Source organism: Narcine bancroftii, chromosome 1, assembly GCF_036971445.1.
Source record: "Narcine bancroftii isolate sNarBan1 chromosome 1, sNarBan1.hap1, whole genome shotgun sequence".
Classification (NCBI taxonomy): Eukaryota; Metazoa; Chordata; class Chondrichthyes; order Torpediniformes; family Narcinidae; genus Narcine; species Narcine bancroftii.
In genome coordinates this window covers 340785225-340804186 of record NC_091469.1, presented here as the reverse complement: position 1 = coordinate 340804186, position 18962 = coordinate 340785225, and the positions used below count along the sequence as shown (strand labels likewise).

Here is an 18962-nt window from a genome sequence, read left to right as displayed (position 1 = left end):
GGAAAATATATCGGTAAAACATATGGAAGTTTAAAATTGGCATGGCTCGTCATTAGTTTGACAATCAACAATCCACCAATCTCCATTGGTGTCCGATACCAGGGGTTTTACAGTATTATGATCTTCAATTCATTCATATTCATTTGGTGTTTTTCAAGTTATTTGTTATTCTTAAAGATTTAAATTTTTATTCAAATTTCTAATTGATAAAATTATTTGCATTTTGAAAAAAAATGTTTTTTTTATCTCATCAGAGATATCTGGAAACAGTGATAAAGTCCTCCAGAGTGTAGGAGCTGTGGGTAGGCCATCAGCAAAACAGCAGCCTTCCTTTCCCCACCTGTGGGCCTCTTTGCTGGCAGTGACTTGCTCTGCCTTGTGGAATGGCTGCAAGCAGGATGTTGGGAGCCACGCAGCTGCTAAAGTTATCTGTTACTGCAGGCTTCCCACGAGAGGAAAACACAATCCAAATCAACGTCTCACAGGAAATGGAGTGAAGGGGAGGTAAATGGAATAGAGGTACAGATTGGGCGTGCCAGGATAGGCTCCAGGGGGTTACATGGCCTATTCCACGATAACAATAAAATATCATAGAATGCAAATGGAATTCAGTCAAAAGTTAATTAAAAAAACACATGAACAATCAATAGATAATCAGCAAATCCACACGTTGCATTTTGAAAATAATCCTTCAAGGAATGTAATTTCAGAATTTAAAGTTTCATTTAGAACCAAGAAGGAAGTACCTTTGTGCAGTGGAAGGATGGGTTTCAATGAATCAAATCACTTTTTCACATTTTTTTAAAAAATTATTTTATTTTTTAAAACGTTTCAGCCCGAGAACATATTGTGCGTTAACCGGGAAGCCAATCAAGTAAAGATAATCGACTTTGGCTTGGCAAGAAGGTACAGCTCATTTATTTATGGATAATGAACCAAATAATATTAACTACAATCTTCCAAAAGACATATATTTCAGCATTGGTGAAGGACATAAAACAACTTCTTACATTGGAATTGTTTATTAAGTAACAAGTGTATAAACTTGAACTCTGAAGTGTACTTTGCTGATAGGATGAAAAAACATTCAAGTCCTCACACTTGATGTTTTACAATTTCCTCAAGATTTAATTTAAGAAAAATAAATGTTCTAAAGTCATATTGCTACTACTATATTATTTTTAAATTTTAACTGATTCAACTTTATACTAGGAGGAATCAATATGACCCTCAGCTTCTTTCAATTAAACTTGGGAAGATTGTTTGAGAAAATTATTGGAGCTGTTTGATCCTGTCAAATATTGCAAGATAATGTTCATTAACTCATTGTGTTTGTTAAGCTGATTGGAAGTTGAGGTGAATTGCAAAGAAGCTGCACAAATCACACGGTCTCAAATCTTCCCAACAGGTTTCTGGATAATTTGTATATTAATAGTGAGAACAATTAGATTTTTAGGTATTTTAACAGAAATTCTTGCCAATTATTTTTGTGTCCACTTCATATCTGTGCTATTGATATGAGATGGATTCATATCAACATATTTAATTCTATGCATTCACCATTTTGCTCATGAAAAATGTTCCTTTCTCCATCTGCCCCTGCACTAATATTATGGAAGACAGGAATAAACAATTACATTTACTCAACCTATCCTAATGGTGTCATGCAGTTCTGTAATATTTTAATAATGGATGGAGACAGATGATAAAACTAATAGTTTGTGATTTGTTCTGTTAGATACAAACCAAGAGAAAAGCTAAAAATAAATTTTGGAACCCCAGAATTTCTTGCACCTGAAGTTGTGAATTATGACTTTGTATCATTTCCTACGGATATGTGGAGTCTTGGCGTAATTGCCTACATGTTGTAAGTATGAAAACAAAGAACACAAATATTTTTGGCACAGATATGGATTTGGAATACATTTGTAAATACAACTACCTGCTTGGTTCCTAACTTCCTAAAGGAAATTATTTACTTTCCAGATCCCTTTTTGTTCTATGGATTCCTAATATGTTGAAATGCTAGAAGTAGGTAAAGGTCTAAAGAATCATAGTACTTCACCTATGTATATATAGCCTTTATCTTTCTGATTATACCACAAAACAAGCAGACATATCATCTTCATTTCTCATCTTCAATATGCTATCATTCACATTTCCTTAATACATGAAGGTAGTCAGAGTCGAAGCTGACTCTCAATTAATTCCATTCCATCACTCATATTCTGACACATGAGGAAAGTTGAACGAATTAAAATATTATTGAATGGTGGAGCAAGCTAAAGGTGCTGAATAGCCTACTCCTGTTTCTTTGATGGTCTTCTGGTCTATTACAAGGACATCTTCCATTACTACCTTTGTTCTTTTCCTTTCCCTATTGCAAATATCATAATTTTAATACAAAGAAGGGTAAGTTTATTTTTATTTCCTATTTATTTATCTTTGTATTTCTTTCAGTACACACAGTCATTTATTTTATTAAAAATAGATCCAAAATTTTTTATTTTATTTGCACTGACCAGCATTTGGTCAACAAATTGACCCCATATTTTTCCATTTCCATTAAAAGGCTTAGTGGTCTTTCCCCATTTCTTGGGGAAGATGACAATGAAACCCTGAATAACATTCTTGCCTGTAAGTGGGATTTGGATGATGCAGAATTCGAAAATGTCTCTGAAGATGCCAAAGAATTCATATCAAAACTTCTCATCAAAGAAAAGAGGTCAGTAAAACTCATTTATCGGTTTATTTTTTTTTTCTTATTGTATCTTACTGTCATTTCATTGTTTTTACAGTATAGGCCTGCAATGGTCTTTTGGAATGATACTCTGAAATGTATTTAAATGCATTTTTCACTGGGACACCTGTGGTGGTGAGCGTTGAGATAACAGATTTGAAGGGTTAGGAACATAGGAACATAGGAAGTAGGAACAGGAGTAGGCCAAAAATGGCCCATCGAGCCTGCTCCGCCATTCAATACGATCATGGCTGATCTAATTTATGACATAATTCCACCTACCTGCCTTCTCCCCATATCCCCTAATTCCTCTGTCATGTAAAAAAATTATCTAACCAAATTTTAAATATGTTTAATGAGGCAGCCTCAACCATTTCCCTGGTTAGAGAATTCCAAACATTCACCACTCTCTGGGAAAAACTAATTTTCCTCATCTCTGTCCTAAATCTACTCCCCCGAATCTTGAGACTGTGTATTCTCATTTTAGTTCCCCCGGCCAGCTCAAAAAACCTTCCTACATCTATCCTATCCATACCCTTCACAATCCTATTTGTTTCTATAAGATCTCCTCTCAAAGAGTTACAGCACAAATTTTATTAATAACTGGGAGTAAATACGAAACTAGAGGCAGAACGCTCACTCACATGCAAGTTCATTAATTTACAAATACCGAAAGAAAGTATTTTGAACAACTGCTGGTGAGAACAAACAGTTCCGATCACCCGACCTACAGGCACAAATCACTGATTAAAGAAGCTCTTTAGCTGTAGATTCACATGTAGAAGTTAACATGGGTGAACCACAGTTGAGACCCCCCCCCCCCATCCTATACAGCACACACCTCATAAATGGTCCTTCGTTGCTGTCCACTGATCACAGCCTGGAGCAGGCTCGGAGTAACAAAGATAAAGAGTCAAATATGTGTTCCATATTCCTGGAGCTAGAAGTTGGCCCAGGTATTGAGTCACGTGACATCAAGTGAGGAGGATGACCAATTGACGGTGGGTTTGTTTGGGGTATAGAGTCTGATTTTGATTGACAAAGGGGCGTAACCTTGTCCAGTGGGGTGATCCTCCATGTTACAACAAATTAAAGGATGAAATTATAAATTTAAGTCAAGCAACAAAGCAGACCCTAACGTGAGGACTGAATAAACTTTTCCTGAAAAGTTAAGGCTCAGAAAGAATAATTGGATAAATGATCAGTGCCAAATTAAAATAAATGGTTGTGCCAAGGTCATGAAGAAAAAAAATGGTGCAGTGGTGAGAACTACACTGAATTTAGAAACTTAGCTCTCCAAATATAGTTGAGGACAAACAGACGTGGTCAAATAAATATTTTAAAGACTTTTAATCATGTATAAATAATCATACATATAACCACCTCAAAATAAACTACCCAATAGTCATAAATAAAAGTGTTTGCTGGATTTCTTGGGAGGGAAAAAAAACTTTTTAAACAAATTAGAGAAGCCAGCAAGTCAGATTTTGAACTATTATTTCTCATCCTTATTTATTGTGGAGAACATCATGGCAACGAGGGAAATTCAACAAATCAGTTACAATGTTGTTAACATATTTAAAGTGCTATGAAAGAGTATTGCTGTTTTGGAGTTCATTAAGTTGGGTAAATCCCCAGGGCCTGACCAAGTGTATCACCAGACCTTGTGGAAAATGGGGAAATAAATTGTAGAAGTCTTGCTGGGATAATTGCATCATCTTTGGCCACGAGTGAAGTTCTGGAAGACAGAGTGGCTAATGTGGCACTATCAATAAAAGACGAGAGCAAGGAGAAAACAGGTAGTGAACCTAACATCAGGAGTGGAAAGATAACTGGAAGGGACACTGAGGGACATGATCTACCAGCATTTCAATAGATAGGGACTGCTTTGAGATAGCTTGATTTTGTCTGAAGGAAATTGTGTATCATAATTTGGTTGAGTTTTATTTTTGAAGAGGTGACCAACAGAATTAATGAGGGTAGTGAATATTTTCTGCATAGACTTTATCAAGGCCTTTTATAATGACCCACATGGTAAGTTAGTCTGGAAGATTAGATCACATGGGATCCAAGGTGAGCTGACTAATTTAATTTAAAACTGACTTGAAGGAGTGTAGTAGTGGAAGGATGCTTTTCTGATTAAAAGCCTTTGACAAGTGGAGTGCCATGAGGTCAGTGTTGGGTCCACTACCATCTGTTATCTAGGTCAAAGATTTGCATGGTAAATTAGTAAATTTGCAGATGGTGGTGTAATGGATAGTAAGAAAAGCTATCGAAGATTCAGTTGAGGAGGTGAACCAAGGATTTGGCAAATTAAATTTAAAGAGAGATGGTGCATGTTTGTACGTTGAACCATGGCTGGACTTCACAATGAATAGCAGAGCCCTGGAGAGTGTTGTAGAACTGAGAGATCTAGAAGTACCAGGACATAATTCCATGGAAGTGTGTCCCAGGTGGATCGGGTGACTAAGAAGACATTTAGCATGCTTGCCTTCATTGGGCTGGTTATTAAGTACAAAAATAAATGGGATATTATGATGCAGCTAAACAATTCTTTGTTGCGACCACTACTGTGTGCAGTTCTAGTCACTCACCTACAGGAAGGATGTCATTATATTGGAAAGAGTGCAGAAAAAATTCATCAGGATGTTGTGAGGACTAGACAACTTGAGTTATGTAGGGAGAGACTGGTTAGATTGGGTATTAATTCACTCGAGCGTAGGAGGCTGATGGTTTGACCTTATCGAGGTAAATAATATCATGAGAGGCATGGATAAAGTGGATGGAGAAAAATTAAACTTTGAACTGAAGACAAAGGTAAATTAAAGACTAATTAGTTCTGTGATTATGTACAGAAAAATAGTTGTAATGGAGAATATGAAGGTGTGCTCCAGTGATACTGGGTAAAAACAGGATGGATTGAGATCATCATTAGATGAATACGTTAACTTCTGTAGTAACAGATTTCAGCAAAGAAAAATTATGGAACACCATAGGTGCTAAATTCAGATCCCTGGCATCTGCTTTTTGTGGATCACAGCTAGCATTTCTATTCAAAGATTGGAGGTAATGTCCAGATGCACGTTTGCAGTTTAAGTTAGCACCTGACATACAATTAGTTATTGTGTTAACATGCTTATAGACAACAAGCACTGGAACTCTTCAGTGTATGCAGAACGAGACCAATTGGGATGCGATATAAAAACAAGAATATCATCTTATTGAAGCAATACCACCTTGACAAAGCATTTTGCCCAAAACATCCACCATACTTTTTATCTCACTGATGCTGCTCGACCTGCTGAGCTCCACCAGCAAATTGCGTTTAGCTCCAAGTTCCTGCATCTGTCGTCTCCTGTGTTTCTCCAACTATATCATTGCTGAACAGTCCATCCCATGCCTTTTCTGAATAGGCCATGAATGCTCAGCAGGAAGGACCATCGAATTTAACAGAATGATTAAGACCAAATTGTCTCCCTTCTCTTTCACCTTTTCTCATCCTTTTTTCCTTCCTTTCTCTCTCCCTCACTTCAATTTCTCACTATTCACCCCATCTCTCCCCCCCCACCTCCGCATTTCACGTAATGACTCAAGTGTGTCATAATAAGGTAGATGTTTGCAAAAAGAAGGCAGAAAGGAGAAGCAGGCAAGAGCATTGTATATTTATAGGTAGGAATGGAAACAACTAAAATAGCTTCAATGGTCAGCCATGCAAAAATAGTTGAACTAAAAAAGTGAAGAACAAAATGCTCTCAACATACAGGGTTTTTTTTTTTTTTTTTTTTTTTTGTATTGGAATTATTTTATTTGATCTCTCAACTGTTCTAATTTTTTTTTTTTTTTTTTTTTTTATTTTTCACACCATAAATCACATTAGCCATGATATACACTATTTCTTTTCACACATATACAGTGACTTTTTCTCCCCCCCCCCCCTTTCCTCCCAAACCACCCCCCCACCCCCCCCTCTCATCCATTTTAGGTATACAATCTAGGTTGCATTAATCCAGTCAGACAATGTTGTCATTCAACAAAATTACACCAGAAATTCTACTGAGTCCATTCTTTTCTTTCCTTCTCCTTCTATCAACTTAGGTAATGTTTGTCCCCGGTAGGTTTTCGCTATTGTATTTAATGTAAGGCTCCTATACTTGTTCGAATATTTCAATATTATTTCTTAACCAATATGTTATTTTTTTTTCTAATGGAATACATTTATTCATTTAAATTTGGTAGTTTCTTCCTTTTAATTTGGTTATGTATTCCATTAATATTTAAAGACATATAGTTCAGCGTAGCCCTTTTATATTTTGTTTATCTTCTCTTTCCGTTTTTCCATCATTACCTTTCCTCCTTTTCCATTTCTGTTTTCTTATTTTCAACTCTTCATAAGACAACATTCCTACAACATCTAACATTTTCCTTATTCTCCTATTTCTATCTTATTTATCCCCAATCTCCCCTTCACCTCCTGAGTTGTCCTTTATCCCTTGTCGGACAACCACATCTCCCCTCTCCATTTGGATTTGCGAATCCACTCGCAAGCGTCAACTGATTGTGCAGTGACCGCTATTTCCCCCCACCCCGCCTCCCCCAGAAAAGATTTCACTTTTCATATGTCACAAAGGTCCCTCTTTTAATTCCCTCCTTATTCTCTCTATTCCATTACCTTCCCTTATTAATTCTTGTCTATACTATCTATATTTTCCTCTAAGTACAGATACATTCATGTATGCTCATTGTCTCTATCTCAACATACAGGGTTGAGAAGAACTTGTAATGGCAATGGATGATTAAAGTTGTCAGGCTAGTTCAGAATCAACAGCAATAGACTGAACTCGTTTTTCTCCCTCAATACTGCTGAGCTGTTAGAATAGAATAAAATGAGTAAGAAATGATAACTGTCCTGTTCATTTGATTAGTATTAAATATTTCTAAGCTGAAACCTCATATTGTTAAACATGTGGTACTGTTCCAAAGTAAATTTGATTTCAGGATTATTTTACCCTAAGGATCAAAGCGTGGTATATCATTAAATCAGAAGAAATGTCTAAAAACTTGGCAGAATTTTAAGCACCTTGCATCTGGAACAACTCCAGTGATGTTGAATTTGCACAAATGCTGTAGGCCTATTATACCATCAATTTCTACTGTATTATCAACTGCTGTCACCTGACTTTTATTTTCCTTTAGCTGGAGGATAAGTGCAAATGAGGCCCTTAAACACCCCTGGTTGTCAGACCAAAACCTCCATCACAAGCTTGGTTTCAAGGTCCCTGTCTTGTTTATAAGTATTATGAAATCAGTGTAGCTGTACATTGGCACGGTCATGCTGCTCATGTCCTCATAACTTGTAGATCATCCTGGTGCAAACATTTATGCAAATACAGAAGCAACTTTTACTTAATTTCTGACTTTCATGAATGTGGGCCTCACTGCACATGAAAAAATGTTCAGCATTGTTTTATTAATAAAAACTGTCATGTCACTTTTGACACATTGGGCCTCTGTCCTGTATTGCATGGATGGTGATCTAACATGAGTGATAGCAGAGGATGTCATTCATGACGCTCATAAATAAAATAGAAAGAGCAGTCTAATATTACCGTCAAGGACCATTAGTTGCTTGATACCCGCATGCAGCTCGACATGTTATAAATGATACATTATTGCTGCTATTTCCTTCTTTCAACAGAGCAGGTTTTTCCTCTGTTTCATATTACGGGTCATCCACATGTTTACAAAATTACAATCATTGTGTTTGACCTTTAACATGAAAGGATCCTGTGCTGTAGAAAAATGCCTGTTTGCATGGGTTTGGAGAACAGTTCACTCCTGATATGTAAAACATTTTAAATGTAGGTGTGGATGTTGTGCAAGACTAGGTGGTGTTTCTTTATATTGTGGCTTGCTGTGGTTTGTTCACTATCGCTACATACATGATATTGAAAATTGACTACGAATGGGGTACATAGTACTTTTTGAGTTGTTAGCCCTTTCTACACAAGAGATCCTACAATACAGCTGTAAAGAAGACTAGTCATTAAGCCGGCTTTGCTTTTTTTTTTACACACTGAACCAAATAACGTCAGCATAATGCTGCCCCAGAGTGTCATTTTACAAAGCACGCCGGCATTCTGTAAGCAAAACAGGCTTGACGTATAACACAACAGCATTGGCATCTCGTGTGACGCCTCGCCCTTCTTACACAGACATTGATTCAGCGCTGTGACTATCTCCACCGCCAGCTTAAAGGCAGGACCACAATGATATCTCCCCCCCACCCCTTCCATATTCATACCTTTTACACAGAACGACGTGGCACAATAAAAGGGCAATATTCTCACCTTGAAGAGACTGTAAAAGGGGCTGCCGATTACTCAGTATCTCCTTAGAACCTTTGGTTTCTATTAAAGTGTTCATGTCTTGAATGTTAATTACAGAATTACATTAATACTGTATTAAAATGAGATGTGAACTAATATTTGCAAACAACCGTGATTTCTACACCATGAAAAAATACTCCATCTAATTTCCCTTCCAATCCTTTATCCCAGTCGTGAACACCTTTGCAATTTAATCCAATGTTTTTTGAATGGTTTGTTTATCATTAGCCATGCCACCAGGTGGGGCCTCTCACCTACAGTATATCCTATAAAATAACTCTGCAATCTTATCACAGATCAAACACTAGCTGCAGAATTTGTGACACCAAAGGATTTATCTGACACCAATGGACGTCCGATTATAGCTAATAGATAAAATACCATGTGCTATTTAATGATAGCTCATAGAAACACAAGCAAAAGCTGGAATGGGGGCAATCAAGGAACAATTTGAATCTGGGAGGAAGGGATTTTCGACTGTGAATAAAAGACTTGGCATGTGACATTCAGACACACTCCAGAAATTTGTCTGCCCCGGACATTACTAATGTTATGTTGACTCCATTCAGAAGAACAATGTCAATTCATAGCCTAACTGGTGTTGTTGAAGAGGTCTCTGCTGGCTTCCCCAAAAAGCTATGTTTTTACAACTACTTGCTTGGTGTGAATTCAGAAGATCAAGGGAAGATCAGGGTTCTACGATCTCTGTCAATCCCCAGTCATCCCCTTTTTGATTGCCAGCAAAGTGGAAACTCCAAATTCAAATCCAATTTAACTTGATCTGATTATGTGTTGCTTGAAACTCACCAAAGCTGTGTCAGTGAGTCCAAAATCCTTGAACCCTCAGTCCCACCCCACCCCCCCCCCCCCCCCCCCCCCCCCCCCCACTCCCCGGCTGGAGCAATCTTTTGTGCCCAGTTTATGTCAGCAACTCAACATCAATTAACTTCAAATTTGCATCCCCTTAACTGGCAAATAATTGACACCCACTCATTACATTACACCACATGATGACATAAATTACATTCAAGTTGTTTCACTACTAGATCTGGAATGCAATGTTGTTGTTAACACAAGGGTATTGGTAAATTAGCCATTTCGAATTCACAGTGACATAATGAATGGGAAATGCTCTGTGTATATTAATTTCCAACAAAGCAATTTTAAGATATGTAAAAAATAATCTACTTTGGATTATTAACATCATCACACACAATAATTAACATGAGAACTTGGAAACAAAGTATGAAATCAAATTGCTAATTAATTTCTGTCCATAATTCAGAAATATTGAAACCAACAGAGGGGCTTTAAATACAGGTACTCCCCAACATACGTCTGTGTTCTGTTCTGGATGACTGGTCGTATCTTGGAATGGACACATGTTGGAATTCCCATACTTGTGAAGTATCTTCCATTCTTCCATTCTCTATCTCCAAATCCTTCTCATTCCATCTGTTGCTACACTATTGAGAACCCTGCGGACAATACAGGTCTCTAAAATCTGTCTGACCGTCAGAATATTGAGCAACAGAATCATAAAAAAAGTCCACAGTAGTTAAAATGTGGTGAAATATCTCATCATGGCGGCCACCAAGGCCAGATCTTGTGAGAGGTTGGACACCAGCCAACGTGGCGGCCAACAAGCCCAGCTCACATGAGGTTCGCCATCAGCCGACATGGCAGCCACCATAGATCGGCCCACTTCTCACTGTAATTGGGTAAGTTTTATATTTTTTCTTTATTCAAAAAAATTCAGTCGTATGTGCAGATGGACGCATCTGCATATAGGTCGCAAGTCGGGAGTACCTGTATTTCTTTATAGCAGCTCCATATTTACTGATTGAGATATAAATGATAGATACTTTAACTGTGACATTGCAGAATAATACATGTTATAAATAAGATTAATGCGGATATTTAACTAACTCCTGGTCACCTTCCTCCCATATCTGTGGTTCCCCAAACATCCAATAGCCTAATGATTAGTGATCTAGGCATTCCCTCAACTTATTTTTAAAGTGAAAAGCTGCTTCCACCAGTCATTAGTCTTTAAGATACTTACTTCCCTTGTGTTTCTTTAGGCATTCTGATCTTTCTTATGAACCATCCATCGAGCTCAATTGTGAATGTTAGAATGGCAGACAATGGAATGACAGCAGTAATTTTCCTAAGTTTTGCACACTTAGTGAGTTAGCCCAAGATTAATGAGATCCATCTGCTCCTTGAATCCTGACCTGGAGGTCCTGATATTTGCTCGAGTTCAGGAAGAGAGTGAGGGAATGTTTTTTTTCAAATAGGAAATCAGGAAGTGTCATTTTTTTTAGAATCCTTAGAAATTAATTGAGGACATCTCTTAAACCTTTTCAACAAGTTCCTTGCCTGACAGCCAACCAGATGGGCAGGGTAATAGGAAATCAGCCTCTATAAATTTACATTTTAAATTAGACTTGTTGGTCTAAGACCTGTGGTTGAGAAGTTATTTCGATTCTACAATTAGGGACATAGTAACTGAACACTCAGGGAAATTTAAGATGATGAGCAACAGTAGCCATGGATTTATAAAAGTTAGTGGTGTCTTAATAAGATTATTTAGTTTATATGGATTTCACTAATTAATTTAAGATTAAAATTTATGGAATTGTAGATCATTGACCTGATCAGGAGAATAGTTGTCACAGAGAGAGTTAAGGTAATTGACTTGTATTCTATTTATAATAAAGTGCTTGGTGATGCCACAAAAAGAGCAGAACTTGTGTAAATTAATACACTAAAATAGCAAAGAATTTGCTATCAGAATTACAATTATATGGTTCTGGTAAGGTTGAGTATCTGGAGTAGACAGAGGAATGCATTCCAAAGAGAAAGTGAAATGTTAAATAATGAAAATAAACAGTTGAAGACAGGTTTAAATACAATAAAAATCTGTTGCAAAAAGGACCTGTATTTTTTCTTAAATGGTTATTAAACTGGGAATACTGGAGATCCAAGGAAGCTTAAAGCTGTATGTGTCTTCCCATAAAATATTGTGGATAGACTAAAAGATAATTACAAAAGGACTATAATAGAAAGATAGAGGGATTTGAAAGCAGCAGTCACAGTGGGTAATGTTCAACCCAGCTTTGCTACATCTGCCCCATGGAAAGGATGCATTAGGCCTGGAATGCAGTACAGAGTTTCCAGAATGTCCCTTAGGCTCTATGCATTAGATTACAATGAGCAATTATAAAATCCAAACTTGCAACATTAAAGTTTTGGGAATGATTTGATTGGTACTTTTACATTTCTGAAAATAATTGATAGGGTAAGTGGAGCAAAACCTTTTCAACCAGTGATCATTCAAAGTTAGAACAAGGTTAATCAGGCTTGAAGTATATATATATATATAAAAAAAAACACTAACACAAATGGGTAAGAATAGCCTGAAACTCTCCCTCAACCGCAGTGGATCAAGCCCAATTAATCATCTTAAGTCTGAGTTTAATGAGTTATTGCTGGCAGGTGTATTAAAAAATAAATAGAGTTTTTAATACAGTTCTGTCATGTTTTCACTGAACAGAAGAATGGACTCATCAAGTATAAGTCCCTATGTTCCAATATTCCATGTCACATCAAAGAACAATTTTGATTCTGAAAGTTGGCTTATTTTGACAGAAAATTAAAGTTTCAACTTGTTGCATATTGCAATGTAATTTTTTTAATGGGGGGAAAGTCATGACAGTGGGAATTAGAACTAATCTTAAGATGTTAGTTGTTTGTGCTTGAAATAAGGATGTCTATAAACCCTCCAGAGTTGTGATAGACATGATTAAAATTGATAACTCCAATTCTGGTTCACCTACATTGTTGAAGTTTAAGTCAAATTACAGACTGGATGATTTCCAACAAAAATAACATTGATTAACAGTCATGGAACAAGTTAACAAAGTAGCATTTGCACTTTAAGAGCTTGATTGCAGCTTTCTATGAAGCAATGCTTGAGTCATTTAGCGAAATTTAGAATTATGAGAAAGATGGTGGTCAGTCATGTGAAGATATAGGAGAACTTGTTTTGCTTTTATTTCTTCTGCTATTTCTTTTTTTTTATCCTCTCAGATGTTGTATTTTATCTGAAGCATTTTCAAAAACATTTCCTTTGTTATTTCAGAACAGAGAAAGAGGTGACTAGGAATGTGGATGAGGGTAGCGCAGTGGATGTTGTCTATATGGACTTCAGTAAGGCCTTCGATAAGGTACCACATGGAAGGTTAGTTAGGAACGTGCAGTCTTTAGGTATAAATTTTAAGATAGTCAAATGGATTGAACATTGGCTGAAAGGGAGAGGCCAGAGAGTGGTAGTGGATAATTGTCTGTCAGGTTGGAGGCCGGTGATCAGTGGTGTGCCTCAAGGATCTGTATTGGGCCCATTGTTGTTCGTTATATACATTAATGATCTAGATGATGGGGTGGTGAATTGGATTAGTAAATATGCAGACGATACTAAGATAGGTGGAATAGTGGATAATGAAGAAGGTTTTCAAGGATTGCAGAGGGATTTGGGCTGCTTAGAAAAGTGGGCTGAAAAATGGCAGATGGAATTTAATGCTGATAAGTGTGAGGTGCTTCATTTTGGTAAGAAGAATCAGAATAGGACATATGTGGTAAATGGGAGAGCATTGAGGAATACAGAAGAGCAGAAAGATTTAGGATTAATGGTACATCGTTCCCTGAAGGTAGAAACTTACGTGAATAGGGTGGTGAAGAAGGCTTTTAGTATGCTGGCCTTTATCAATCATTGCATGGAATATAGGAGTTGGGAGGTGATGTTGAGATTGTATAAGACGTTGGTGCGGCCTAATTTGGAGTTCTGTGTGCAGTTCTGGTCGCCTAATTATAGGAAGGATATAAACAGAGTGGAGAGAGTGCAGAGAAGGTTTACCAGAATGTTGCCTGGGTTTAAGCATCTGGAGTATGGGGAGAGATTGGACAGATTGGGTCTTTATTCTTTGGAGCGTAGAAGGTTGAGAGGGGATTTGATAGAAGTATTTAAGATTATGAAAGGGATAGACAGAATGGATGTGGATAGACTATTTCCGTTAAGAGGAGGAAAGATTAAAACAAGAGGACATGAGTTAAGAATTAAGGGGCAGAGGTTTAGAGGTAACATGAGGGGGAACTTCTTTACTCAGAGAGTGGTAGCTGTGTGGAATCATCTTCCGGGAGAAATAGTGGTGGCGGAGTCAATTGTATTATTTAAGAAAAGGTTGGACAGGTATATGGATGAGAAGAAGATGGAGGGTTATGGGCATTGTGCAGGGAGGTGGGACTAGAAAGGGGTGTTTGGTTCGGTGCGGACTAGAAGGGCCTAATGGCCTGTTTCCGTGCTGTAATTGTTATGTTATATGTTATGTTAAATACAATCGTGTAATTTGCCCTCGAGAAGTAATCTTAATGGTTCCACTAGGCATATAGAGGTTTGGGGATGGGAGTGGTTTAGTATGCTGTATCACTTTCTAAAATATTCTGTTTTGACACAGTATTTGCTGACATCTACTTTGTCTTTTAAAGGTTAGTGTTTGCTTTCTCTCCCTTACTCTTCAGTGATACATTCCTCTCAAAATAATATTTGAGTTACTGTCTCTCGCAATTTCTTTATTTCCAGCTTATTCTTTATCAACATTCTCAGGTTACTTACTTAGACACATTGGCAGTGGGCACAGTTTGTGACCTGTACAGGAAATGATGCTTGGAAAATCTTAGCAGAAGCTCTGAAAAAACAGGCAACAAAGCTTCATATATTACAGGGGTTTGCCACTTTTCAGCCATGTAACAGACTGTCAGGCTTTCCACTAAATGTAGTAATTCCCATAAAGTTAGGAACATTTTTTTTGTGGAGGACACTTCTCTAATTGGAATTTTTTTTAGAATGGAGACTATCTGCATTTTTCATTATTTTTGAAAATTAGAAAAAGCATGGCAAATTTGAATAGGTAGTATGTGCAGATATGGCCAAAACCTTTAATCAGGTGATGGATAAATGCTCTAATAGAGAACTTTGAAAAAGGGTAATGGCAGCAGAATGGGGCCAACAATTTATTTTTCAATAAGCTGACTAAATAGCCGTGTCTGTGTTGCATATCTCTGTAGTTCTCTTCAAAACACAATGTATGAAAGGACAAGAATATTGAATCTCCCTGATCAAAAGCTATCACAATGTTTTTGACCATATAAAAATTGCGTCTTAGATTAAGAATTTCCTTGGAACTATTTCTTGTCCACCATAGCTGCAATTTGAAATGGAAGAGCAACAGAAATCAATATTAATAGTATTTATTTTAACTGTCATGATAGATTTGGTAGAAACATGAAAAAAAAACTGCAAGGAAACTACAAATTTGCAGACTATGTTAGAACTGGTAACATCTTCCCAATTTCTCTACCCTACCTATATAACTCTGTTGCCTTGTGGATCGCTGTAATCATTGCTGAGGCTCTTTGTTTATAGAACACAAAAGCGGAGAACATTACAACATAGGAAAAATGTCCTTCAGGCCATGATATCTTCACCAAACATGAAATTTGAGGTGTTAGTGTGAAAAAGCATTTGCTTCTGTGTTAAACACACGTTAGTTTTCTTTCTGGTCATGACTGCAAATAAAATTATGCATGCTCTTCATGCACATAATGTCCTTATGCCTAATTCTATGTCCTAATGAGAATGCTATAAATGACTAAACAGCCTTTACAGTGAATTGATTGATGCATGATAGTGTATTTACTTTTAATTTTGCACTAACTGAAAGTTTATAAACATCATTAACAGTAAGCCAAATGACCACAAACCCAAGAAACTGAAATATGATATTCCTTTTTCTTTCTCTTGTAGTGGAAGAATAAGTGCTACTCAGTGTCTCAAACAACCCTGGCTAAATAACATTGCAGAGAAAGCTAAACAATGTAAGGTTCGTCTCAAGTCCCAGATCCTTCTTCAGAAATACATGGTGCGACGGCTGTGGAAGGTACAATGCCAGTTTGCAATAGAACATTGTAAATCATTTTCCAGTTTGAATGCTTTAAAATGAAAACCTGGATATGAAGTATGGCCCATGTATATAAAAAAATTAATTGTTAAAATATAAAGTGAACATTCTATTGAGAGAAATTGATCTCTGGTCACTGATGCTAATTAAATGTACAATGTTGACTACTATTTGGATTCATTCCTCAAATTTGGTTTCATTGGAACATGGTTAGTGTATGATAACAAAACATCTCCATCTACTTGTTTTCAGATGACACAGTGATTCTAATCTGGCAGATTTATTCAGAATTTGGATTACCATTTTCAAAAAGTCTGAACCATAAGACTTGTTGTTGGATAAATCATTGCCAATTTCCCTGCTTCCCTTCAATCTGATGTTAAAAAAAAATACAGTACTTATCTGGGAGATCTGCTATTTTCCCTTTTGGAATGTGGCCTAGGACCATTCCAGCATTAGCCCAGCCCTGGGAGGACGAAGCAATGAAAATAGGATTAGTTTTCACTGCTTCAGGAGAACAGCAACCAAAAAGTCCAGAGTCCTTTATTCTTAGGAGGAGCAGGATTTGCATTGATAGCTTGGAACCCACTAGAAAAGAGTTCTCAAAGGAGAGAACTCTATTTTGCCAAATACAATATCTGTTTTCCACAGGCAACTTTTAAAATCTTTTAAATACTGGAGTAATTTTAAGATTTATTCATATAATTAATGGAGTTACATTGGTGTGGTTTGGCTAAAGCAGCTGAATATTAGTTTATTCTATACAAAAATATGTTTTGTATCACGTGGTCAAACTATCAAGTACGAAGAACCTGACTATGAAGTGCTGAAGATCTGAAAAAGAAAATATAATTTTCTAATTGGAATCAGGCATGTTTGGTTAGTTTTAATGGGGGAAATTAAAGTCAAAATGGCATTCATACACTTCAAAATCATGTGAATTAATTTCTTTGTAATTGAAAGGGTTTGTTAATTTTGGGAGCAATTGAAAGAACTGCAAATTAATACAATTAGCAGTCACTTCCCGTGATTGAGTGAGTGATTCTAAAGTTATGGCCAATTTTGTTGCAAGTCCCTGGTTTTGTGCCATGTTTCAAAAGTAGAGCAAAATGTCACAGAGACGTGCATTACACTGAAAGCAAATTGAAACAAATCATGATTTATGTGCAGTAATAATACTAATTTTAAACGAATTGCTCCAGCAAACAACATCTCAATCGAACAGAAGGTAGTTGCTTTGAGTGCCTCTCTGATGAGGCAGTCAGGAGGAAGGACATTGAGGTGGAAAATTTGGTTTGACCTCCTGCCTTATTCACAAGCCTGTAGTGGCTACTACAAACACTGCCGTCTTAGAAAAACTCCAGCATTCCGGTGACAAAATTAATTTGACAGCTCAATAAAATGTTCTTTACTCTATTTTTCTAAAATTCATGTTGGATATTAGGTTCGCCATTGGGATAAAGGTCAAGGAAATACTCTCTACACAAACTATTCTTTTATTTTACCAGGGTGATGCAGTCAGTGAAATAGTGCAGAGATTTCAAAACTCCCTCATTCACCAGAATTCCTTATACCTACCATTGGCTTTACATTTAACCCTTCCCCAAAACCTGCTTGATCATCTCCCACAATCCTTTCACTAATTTCAGCACTGTTACCTATCCTACTACACACCACAACCCACCCATCTATCAACAAACTGCAAAGTTATTCTCAGCCAGTTGCTATTCAGATTGGGAACCCATGACATTAGTGGATTGAGCTACTTCATTTCAGAGCACAGTGTATTTGTACAGTAACCTTCCCATTTGCAATCTTGACACTGGACTATGTTTTTATTTTGCCACATCTTCATTTCTACCCCCCCCCCACAAAAAAATGTTAGTCAGCATGGTTATCTGTCCTTTAGCTAAATCATACTTGCAGAGACAAAATACACATTAATCATATCCATGGGTCATACTTCAATCTGAATTACTATCTGGCTCTCGCATTGTTCACACAAGTTATATTTTAACTTCATTCCAAGCCTTGTACCAGTAGCAACAAAATTGGCATATTGATGCATAAGCCAATTTTTCATATTTTCTCCCTATGTTACAATCTCATTTGGAAAGCTCTTTAATAGATAATGGAGTCCGTTTTTTTTTTCTGACCATAAAAACGTAATTACATGTGTATCTGTCGTAAACTCACATTTTGTGTTTAATTAAGGATTTCTTGATACTTATTCCTCCCCTTCACCTGTACTTTTCCTGCAGCCAAAGGCATGCTAACCATCTAAATGGCTTTGGCACCTTAATGCCACCTGACATTATTAGGTACATTCATGCTAGAAGGTAAATATATAACTAATCTTTTGGGCCTGATCACTTCTTCAAGGTAGAATCGAGACCGTGAAGAAGAGCTCAGACCTGAAACTTTGGTTACACATCTTTACCTCCAATGGACGCTGTGTGTCCTTCTGAGTTCCTCCACATTTTTGTGTTTTTACTACAATCACAGTGTCTGCAAATTTTTGTGTTTCATTTCATGCTGGATAAGTAAATTTCTGTAAATCTCTCCAAGCAAAACCATTGATCAGCTTTTATCTAGATGCATGAAAATGGAAGAAATTGAAAGATAAGGATCATGTGCAGGCAGAAGAAATTTAGTTTCATTTGTCATTGTTTTCAGCACAAATATTGTGGGCCTAAGGGCCTGCACCTGTGCTGTACTGCTTTGTGTTATACATACTAATTGTCCCTTTAGAGTTGAAAGGTTGGCTGAGCTATTTCAATAAGCATTATTGCACAGAGTTGGTAAACATTTTAGATT

The 18962-nt window shown here is 36.8% G+C and overlaps 1 protein-coding gene across 7 annotated transcripts in view; it reads left to right on the top strand.

The window, feature by feature from the left end:
• The window catches only part of mylk4b (myosin light chain kinase family, member 4b), a 215784-nt gene that overhangs the window by 192532 nt on the left and 4290 nt on the right, over positions 1-18962 (top strand). For 5 of the 7 annotated variants that reach the window (XM_069909893.1, XM_069909885.1, XM_069909875.1 and 2 more), the window contains 4 exons: positions 836-906; positions 1739-1867; positions 2573-2725; positions 15992-16124. In XM_069909893.1, coding sequence (XP_069765994.1) covers positions 836-906; positions 1739-1867; positions 2573-2725; positions 15992-16124 — 486 coding nt within the window. The remainder of the gene's footprint in view (positions 1-835; positions 907-1738; positions 1868-2572; positions 2726-15991; positions 16125-18962) is intronic. The other 2 variants (XM_069909852.1, XM_069909860.1) reach the window with 2 other exon arrangements.